Here is a 9,725-nt window from a genome sequence, read left to right as displayed (position 1 = left end):
TATACCCAAGAGGTTAGGTGGGTGGGGTGTGGGTTTGAGTGAGATGGACTGGAAAATGTAGATTTTACTGAAAATAATACTAAACACTTCATAATTTTAAGTAAAAATGAAGTATAAGCGTTTTTTTAAATAAGAAAATAGCCCGTCGCTACCCCGGTGGCGGAGGTAGTGTGCGCACCTGCTGAAAAGGAAACTATTTTATTTTTTGCTGTAAATTTATCTCCATTGATTTAAAATTAATCTATTTTATTCAAAACTTGTCTTTTTTGTTAAAAAAATCATTTTTTTTAGTTAAAAATTTATTTATTGGGTTAAAATAACTTTTTTTAGTAGTGACCAGTAGTGGGCATGAGTGGTGGTGCGGAACAGAGTTCATGCACGAAAAAATTTTTATTTTGTTTAAGTTTTGGTTTACAAAATTGATTTTCACTTAAAAAAGAAAGTAATTTTCAATCAAATACATGAATTTAAAGAAAAATGAATTTTTTAACGAAAAAGACAAATTTTGAACAAAATAAATTAATTTGGTATTAAAATAGATAACTATACAGCAAAAAATAAAATAGTTTCATTTTCAGTTGAAGAAATCAGTTTCTAAGTAAATAAATTTTTAACGAAATAGTTGAATTTTCAATAAAGCAGATAAATTTTCTACCAAAAAGATTAAATGTCTATAAAAAAATATGCAAATGGTTAAAAATTCATGTAAATCATAAAAAAAGAAACCCACATATTTCGTGGATAATTAGGCTCCATATATATTTAATTTAGTATAAATATATTTATTATAAATGGTCTAAAAATTTCTTTAAATCAGAGAAGGTATTGGATTTGTGTAAATTTTGACCCCCCAGATTCTGTCTGCCTGTGAAAACGATAACTTAAAAAAAAATTAATCCATTAGATTGGTTTTTGGTACATTCGTTTAGTGTCCTAAACTAAAGGGCCAGTTCGTTAGCCAGCCATTTTGGATAAAAATTCAAAAAGTTAGCGCATTTTGAATATTTTTGAGAACACTTTTTTCAAAATTCAAAAATTTTCTGTACGGATGTTTAAAGTATTCAAAAAGTTAAATTATTTATCCTGATGGCTTTTTTCGTAAAACCAAAAATTACCAGAGTTAAAGTATTTACAAAATTCCAAAAAACACACGAAAATGAACCTTTTAATCCAAAGAACGGACGATACGCAAAACAGGCAAGAGAAAAAAAGGTGGATTTCTAAATGCCCTACAAGATTATTATAACAACTTTTTGAATTTTCTTGAAAAATCATATTAGAAATGAGTTAATTCAGTTTATGGAAAAACGATTAAAGTTACAATAAAATGTTTAACAACAAAATTTTTTTAAAAGAATTTACATTTTTCTCAAGCGGGACAATGAAACTACGTCTGTTTTTTCAAATTATATGCACACCTATTTTAATTTTTTTGAAATTAGTCACAAAGGTTATTAATAAATCAGATGTAGAGAAATGCAGTTTAAAATTTAAATGAGGATACAATTTAAACATTATTTGAATATTTTAAAGAAAATAATTGTGTAATGCTTTTTATGTTGTGAAATGATTAATTAACTATCAACTGATTTTACAAATACTCACATTTTCTGGGATTAGTTTGAGAGTTTATTCATAAAGAAAATTTAAAAAATGAAAGTTCAAATTTAAAAACATGTATTAACTAAAAATTATTTAAAGGTTGTAGTGAGCATTATAATTCAATGCTTCTTATTTTGTAAAGTGACTAATTGAAATAAGCGGAATATTTTTTTTCGAATATCAAATTGAATAAAGATTCTAATTTAGTACCTTAAATTTAAGTAACATAAATTAATTATTTACTTGTAGGCTATATAATGGAATATTGAATATGATTTTCATATAATAAATCAATTTACTTTTTAAAGTAGCTCTATTTTTCCCTTAAATTAATATTAAAAGTAATTAGTGAAATTTTTATAAATAAAATGTAAAATGATGTATTACTTATGTATTAGCTGATACATTTTTTCATGATATTAATTTACATAAAGATTGAATTTTAATGTTGTTAAATTAAGTTTATTTATGTTTAAAATACCCATATTTCAGTTATGTCATTTTCCAAATGTTTCTGATGTTGCGAAATGAATCTATGAATACAATTTTTGAAATTATCTGTACATATGTTTAAAATTTTCTGAAGTTAGTTTAAAACGTTATTATTAATTACAATTATCATAAAAAGTAAAATTTAATTGAATGATTCAATGAATATTGTTTCTGTTGCGTGAGGAGAGGGGGTGATGGGAGATCGGAGAAGTCAAAGTCGATGCACCTGTTTGATAATTGTATTTATTTTTAGGAACTTCATATAATGCTTACACTCAGTGATACTTAATTAACTGCACTTGATTCACTTGTTATCACTTATCTCACACGAGATACACTAAATTCCGAAGGTATACAACCGATTGATACGTTTAAAGAGACGTTCGCTCTGGTCAAAGCGTGAAGACCAACTGGGAGAGCTGACGCGCGGCAACTGGTGAGAGAACCATGGAAGGCTATCGTGGGGCGCCCTCTACTCGAGACAAGTTCAAATCAAACATACAGCCCGCCTCGTTCCTTGGACGACTATTTTCTAGCCGCCCGCCATTGAAGTCGAATTCCTATGGTCCGACTCGACTGACACAGCCTCAGGTGGTCGCTCCGGCAAAGCAACCAAAGGCAACCATGCCAACTTGGTGATTGGCCGCATATATTCGCCAGTGGAGGTTCTGATGGTGGCAACTCGTACAATACCGTCCTTGCACGGATGGGTCTGAAGAATGCGAGCCAGAGGCCATCGTCCATTAACTGACAGAAGACTGGGGTCGACAACGAAAACCATATCTCCAAGCTTGAGGTTCTTTCGAGATCGGTTCCATTTCGTTCTCTGCTGAAGTGTATTTAGGTACTCGAGACTCCAACGGATCCAAAATTGATCGCAGAGAGCTTTGACTAGCTTCCAATGGGTGAGCTGATCGTGACTTTGCCGTTGCATTTCGAGGTCGGGTATTGTGATCAACGGCCCTCCAATTGCAAAGTGCCCTGGAGTCAGGGCATCAAGATCGTCAGGTTCACCTGTCAATGCAGACATTGGGCGACTGTTGAGAACCATTTCGATGCTAGCTAACAGCGTGCTAAACTTCATATGTGACTCTGCGGCTTCCCAAAACGAGTTTGGGATGTGTTTTAACCAGCTTGACCCCGGCTTCCCAGAGGCCTCCAAAATGAGGAGCTCCTGGGGGGATAAAGTGCCATGTTACCTCTAGTGTCGCCAGCGATCCAGAAAGACCTGTCTAATCCAGCTGCGAAGATTCGAAAGCCTCCCGTAACTCGAAATCAGCACGACGGAAATACGTGCCGTTGTCGTTCCACATCTCTGAGGGCTTGCCTCTGCGACTGAAAAATATCGTTAAAGCACCCATTAATTTGTCGGTTGTCATGTCGCCAACGAGTTCGAGATGCAGCATTTTAGTAGCGAATCATACCAAGACAACTATGTAGCCTTTGGTTGAACGAATGCCTCCGCCCTTAGCAGATAGTATTTGGAAGAGTCTCGAATAATCTAATCTGGTCTTTGAAAAAAGCCGACTAGGAGTGACACGCGCTGCTGGGTTGGACTTGGTTGGACGGCCGAGCTCGAGAGCGAATGCAAATAACACATTTCGCCAAGTCAGAGCGGAGTTTCCTTTTTCCTCTAAGGATCCAAGCACGATGTAGCGTGTAAGCGTATGTTGCTCAAAAACTCCCGTGTAGTGAACGTTGGTGTGCCCAACTGATGATGAGGCCTGCAAGCGAACAGCGGCCATCGATCATTGGTGAGTTTTTCTCTGCATACGATAAGCTGGAATTCTGCAGGCGACCTCCAATTCTTATGATCCCATCAGTGTCAATGAACGTGCTCAGACCTTTAAAGGGAGGCCGCGAAGGTGAAAAATTTGGGCTTCGTAATCGTTCGAACTCTTCTAGAAGCCGCAATAATTGACTCAGGCGAACGCAGACATGAAATGCAATATCCAATTCATTCACGGTGATGAACTTCCCTTTGGGAGTCTTCCGAGATCCGAGATCCGAGATTGCGCAACAAACCCTTTTGATCGGAGAATTGACGGATGATTCAACTGGAGTTGAGTTATTGGCGAAAGGCCAAAAGTCAATGGAGGAGGCAAGTCAGTCAAGACCAGTCCACCACAACTTGCACGATAAAAGCTGCTGAGGTTCAACGCAACGCGATGCCAAATCTTCCGGGTTAGATTCCGTGGGAACATAATGCCAGATTGATGCTGGCAGCAGCTCCTGAACATGTTCGATGTAATTATCTATCAAAACGTTTCCGGTGGGTTTAGTAGATCGCAGCCAATGCAGCACTATTTGAGAATCAATCCAGGCAATGCAATTCTCAGTGGATATGTCCAACTCAGACGCCAATGATCTAAGCAATTGAGCCGCTAACAACGCGGCTCTGAGTTCTAAATGAGGAATTGTCATTCTAGGGGCTTTCGTGGCAGGTGGCCGAAGACTGCGAATTGGTGAAAGTTTGGTCTTGGCTACAAGAAGTCGAGTGCAGGTCTGACTCGTGATTGAGTTAACACGAGAGTAAACTGTGGCAGCCATTGCCCGGCGGCTTGCATCTGAAAATACATGCAGCTGGAGCTGAGCAGTGGGCTGCGTGTCGATACATCGAGGAATAGATAGTTCACCGATCGCCTTGAGATTCGTTGTAAATTCGTCCCATCGGTTGGTGTATAAGTGTGGAATTGGTTCATCCCACTCAAGACCTGCTCTCCACAAATCCTCGACAAGTAGTTTCGCCAGCAGAATGACGGCCGCGATCCAACCATACGGATCAAACAATCTCGCCGTGGTTGCTAAAGTGTTGCGCTTCGTAGAATCATGTTAGTTAATCTTAGGTGGAGTCAGACGAAAGCAATCATTCTGCGGATCCCAGCAAAAGCCGAGTTCGTTGATGAGACCGTCGCTGCAAAGTTGAAACCAGGTCGGGCGAAGACGGTTTTGTTCGGGTAAATCTTCTAACAGCTCCGGTCGATTTGCGACCCATTTGCGAAGAGGAAAACCGCTAAGCTGCAGAAGATGAATAAGCTGATCCCGTAGATTCTTGGCTTCACGGAGGTCATTGCATCCTGTCAATATGTCGTCGACAAAGTGATCCTTCGAAAGTGCTCGGACTGTCTCTGGCAAGGCTGAACCATGATCTGTACACAATTGTTTCAAGGCTCTGAGAGATAGATAGGGCGAACATGACTCAACATAAGTCACAGTCAACAGTAGATAATGGATGACTGGGTCATTCTCACTGGCACTCCATACGATTCGCTGCAAGTCGACGTTTTGTTCATTCACTAGAATCTGCCGATACATCATGCCGACATCGGCGTCGAAAGCAATCCTGTGGCGTCTCCAGCGAATCAGCACGTGGCCGAAATTAGTTTGCAGCTTAGGCCCAGTGTGAAGCGTGTCATTAAGACTGTAGCCAGTGGACATAGTTCTAGAAACAGGTGTATGCCTTTGCCATTTCGACGTCTTGACTCAACCGCCGATGCAAATAGCTCACGGACGCCAACGCTCCATTTAAACTTTCGCCGAGCATTTCCAGACCTTCTGGTTTCACTTGTAGGCGAACTATATATCGTCCTTCGGAAGTTCGTTGGTGACAAGCGAAGATGAGTTCGCACGCTTCGTCCAACGGGGACTGGCGTAAGACCCGACGCACTTTCTCCATCTCCCAAAACCGCTGCCTCAAGGAAATGAGCTTATCATGCCATGTAGTCTCCGGACAAGTAAGCAGTGTTGTATAAATGGTCTTAATCGGAATAACGTCGTTTGACGGTGCTCTGCCTGTTATAATCCAATCAAAAGCGGTTCTTTGAGCCATCATCTCGTTTCGTCGAAGCAGCTTGGGTCGCAGGAACAAATGGTAAACATCGGCTCCTAGGATAAGATCCACAGCTCGAGGATGGCCGAACCGTGGGTCAGCGAGATCCAGTCCTTGCCAATCGTGCATTACTTGCTCATTTGTAAATCCAGCCGGTGTAGCGAGGTCGAATTTCTGAAGACAACAAACTCCAACGGACACAGACGGAGAACCGTCGGCTGGGTGATTGTGAAAGTGAGTGCGGGTTCGAGCGTGGTCCATTGGATTACCGGCTACTCCACTGATTGCGAAAGCCGTTTTGTGTAAGGAGGCTCGAGGTTTGTGCGCAAGACTTGTTGAAGTTAATGTTACTTCAGCACAGGGATCCAGCAATGCTCGTGCAATCACATGTGGCCCGTCGTTGCAACTTATTTTCACCATGGCTGTGGGGAGGAGAACTAGTCATGAGCGAGATGCATCCTGGGTAGTGGTGGATGTCTCAGAAGATATATTTCTAGTCCGATAAAGTTTCACCGGCGAATGTTCATTTGATGGTGGGGCTTCTCGCTGCCGATCGGTGGGGTGGAGCATTGTGTCATGACGGCTTTGTCAGACTCTGCAAGTCCCAGGGTATTGTTTGCAGAGTGACCTGGTCTCAAGCAGTTGAAACAAAGACCCGTCTTCGTGGCGAATTCTCGGCGGTCCATTGAAGTTTGGCACATGAAACTGCTACAGCGACCTATGTAATGCGGGCCGCGGCATCTCTCACATGGAGTTGGAGCCGCTCGAAGAGCCAAAGCCCTATAGCTGCGTTGATGGCGTTGCTCTAAATGTGTAGGTATGTAGGCCTGATTCGCTAAGATTCTCGGGGATCGTAAAGATTCTGTAGATGTTAGAGTGCGACATCGTCGTTGTAGAAACTGAGAAAGACCAGCTTAGGTAGCCAAATTATCGGTCTCTATGTCACGGTATGCATCAGCGCGCTCGAGTTCGTCCTCCCAAGCTCTTCGAGTGTCTGAATTCATACATGTGGTAGCTATCGACACGAACCAATTATCCCACATGTCCACGGGGCGACCGAGAGCTCGAAGTTGATCGCGGTGACGATCCAGTGTGTCGATCAGTCGTAGGAGTCCCGCTGCAGTTTCGTGTCGCATTGGTGCAATGTTGCGCAGGGCCGCGAGATGGTCTTGTACCAATAAGCGCGGGTGTTCATAGCGGGCCTCCAGTAATGCCGATGCCGTGGCATAGTTAGCGCCTGTCACTTGCATTGTTTCTATTGCGCTCTTTGCGTCGCCTTGAACTTGAGCCTTTAAATAAAACATCCACTCGACGTCACTAAGATGTGCGTTCGCATGTATAAAATTGCGAAAGTGATCGCGAAACATTTCCCAATCCTCGCGTCTTCCGGAAAACAGAGGAACGTCTATGGTCGGCAGCTTCCATCCTCCTAGCACATTAGTGTTAGAGGCCGCGGGGATAGCGACTACATTGTTTGTAGATTCGAGGGCGTGCGTTGACATAAGCACTCTCGATGTCTGCGTAAGAGTTTTCAATGTGGTGATCTTCATTTGGAGGTAGATGGATGAGACCAATGTGATTCTCCTAGAATGCGGCCGAATAATTCTCTAACAGCTCAAGACAAACATCCAGTGCCACAGGTGTCCATTCGGCTTCAGGCTTGTTGAGGAACATCGTCGTAACATATCACTCAGCGCCATTTGTGTAGTACACAAATTGTGATCTTCCCTGTAATGAATATTTAATTAGCTCGACAGTTGATGGAGCAATGATAATTGAGTTGAATCCCGCCTGCTAAAGGCACCATAATCAATAAATAAAAGGAAGAAGAAGAAAAGTATTTGCGGCGCATGCAGGTGCGTGCGTGGAAGCATACAGAAAAAAAAGAAAGAGATGGTGATAGGAGATCCCTCGACTATTCCTGTGGCCTTTATGTTTTATCGTTTTGGGACCTTTAAAGAAAGGCTAAATGGTACTTGGAGTGGGAGAGAGAGATTTAGCCAGGAAGGTTTTCGACTGCATCTCCTCTCCTTCAAGTAATGAGAGATTGCTCGATCATGTATGAACAGAGAACAAAGGAGAGTAAGAGAGCGAGTGAGATAAGGTTATGCGTAGGAGAATTCTCGACTACCCTTTCCATTGCACTCTCCCCTCGTTTGCTGTCCAGCTATGTGTGGGAGATTGCTCGACCAAATTTGATAATTTCATAAATTTTAAATTCTCGACTGCCTCCTTCATTGCACTTCCTCTCTCTTTGTTATAAACTATGTGTGGGAGATTGCTCGACTAAATTGTATTAATAATTGCGCGTTTCGTTACTTACATGACGAGAATTGCCTTCAACGTTTACTTGAAGACCCTTTATCTGAGCTTTTATTGTCGTCTGGCCTTTGTGTGCTATCCGGGCCACTATCACCTGCCTGTAGTAGCTGAATCCGGCTCGCTAGGACCAATGTTTCTGTTGCGTGAGGAGAGGGGGTGATGGGAGATCGGAGAAGTCAAAGTCGATGCACCTGTTTGATAACTGTATTTATTCTTAGGAACTTCATATAATGCTTACACACGGAAAAAAATATGCAACTATATTAGTTCAATAATAGCTTGAACTAATACGCTTCGCATAAATTTGAACTCAGTAGGTAAAAAAGTCGAACTAGATCTCTTCATTTAATTTATAATTCTATCGGTTTGAGTATAGAACCAACGCTACAGCAATACCGAATTACATCGATTAAGTAAGTATTGAAATGGAGCAGTTCTTCATGAAGAATTCCCAATAATCATAAGTTGAATATCAAATGTTCTAAAGCATCGAGCACACACTGTTCAACTTTTGTATCGGGTACGTAAAGAAATTTGAATTACAGTGCGTCGGTAAGATAGAACTTCTACGATTCAAAATAGTGGACGCGCTTCGATTAAACAACGAACAGCTGCTGTTCTAATAATGCGCAAACGGAGTAGTTTTACGTATGAAATGCTCACATTCAAGCATAAAACGGCGCTAATACAGACAAAGCGAAACCCGACCCGTTCAATGTTTTCATTCGCGAAATCTCGGCGTCTGAATAGCAGTGCGTCGACATAGATATAGTCGCTGTGCTTCGCTTCGTTCGACTCTGCTGGTTCGAATGACGACGAACGGCAAGGATTCAAAGAATCTGTAACGCAGGAGCTTCGCGTGAGCATTGCGCTGAGTTAAGGCGCCGGACAATATTTGTTGGGAAAAATTAAACAATAGTTATTCAAATATCACATCTCGCGTGCTCTCAAATTTAAACGTTGCAGGTAAATAATTAAAGTAACAAACATCGTTTATACAATAAAGTGCGAGAGTTTAGAATGATGCACGGTGAAAGTTACGATAATACTGTATTGAGATAGTTGCAGATATAAAACACTATCTGATCAATCAAGGAACGCCAGCTGATCGAATGAAGATTTAAATTTTTCGTAATGCAAAATGCCAGCCAATTGTTAATCTAACCTGATATGTCCTCCGTTTTCGGGTTGCGCAAAACTGCATTTCGCGGTAAAATATAAAAAAACCTGCGCCTACATTCTTGAAAGTAAAATTCATTTATTTTTAAAAATAACAATTTTGAGCTTGCACATTTGATCCGCTGGAGTCATTTTTATAGCAAAATATTACTACATGGCAAATCTCCATTTAATTGTATCGACTCATCATGATTGTACGATTCCGGGTACAATCATTGCAACTCCCTTATAAGGTCTCGATACCTCTCTTTCTTTTCATTCTCCTTGGCTATGATGTTTTTGTCAGCTGGTGCCGAAAATT

The 9,725-nt window shown here is 41.1% G+C and overlaps 2 protein-coding genes across 3 annotated transcripts in view; one reads left to right on the top strand and one right to left on the bottom strand.

Moving 5' to 3' along the window:
• LOC117170272 (probable helicase senataxin) overlaps nt 1-9,725 on the top strand; it is a 128,668-nt gene that overhangs the window by 2,961 nt on the left and 115,982 nt on the right. The window lies entirely within an intron of this gene.
• Nucleotides 4,201-4,644, bottom strand: LOC117169824. The gene has a single exon (XM_033356333.1). The coding sequence runs from the start codon at nt 4,642-4,644 to the stop codon at nt 4,201-4,203; it is 444 nt and encodes a 147-aa protein (XP_033212224.1).

This window comes from Belonocnema kinseyi, chromosome 3, assembly GCF_010883055.1.
Source record: "Belonocnema kinseyi isolate 2016_QV_RU_SX_M_011 chromosome 3, B_treatae_v1, whole genome shotgun sequence".
Classification (NCBI taxonomy): domain Eukaryota; kingdom Metazoa; phylum Arthropoda; class Insecta; order Hymenoptera; family Cynipidae; genus Belonocnema; species Belonocnema kinseyi.
The sequence above is the reverse complement of the archived record's forward strand: the minus strand, read 5'-3'. Positions and strand labels throughout refer to the sequence as shown.

Bases quoted from the DNA above. Each gene is read 5' to 3' on its own strand.
- LOC117169824 (XM_033356333.1), bottom strand. From the start codon at position 4,644: ATGGCTGCCACAGTTTACTCTCGTGTTAACTCAATCACGAGTCAGACC.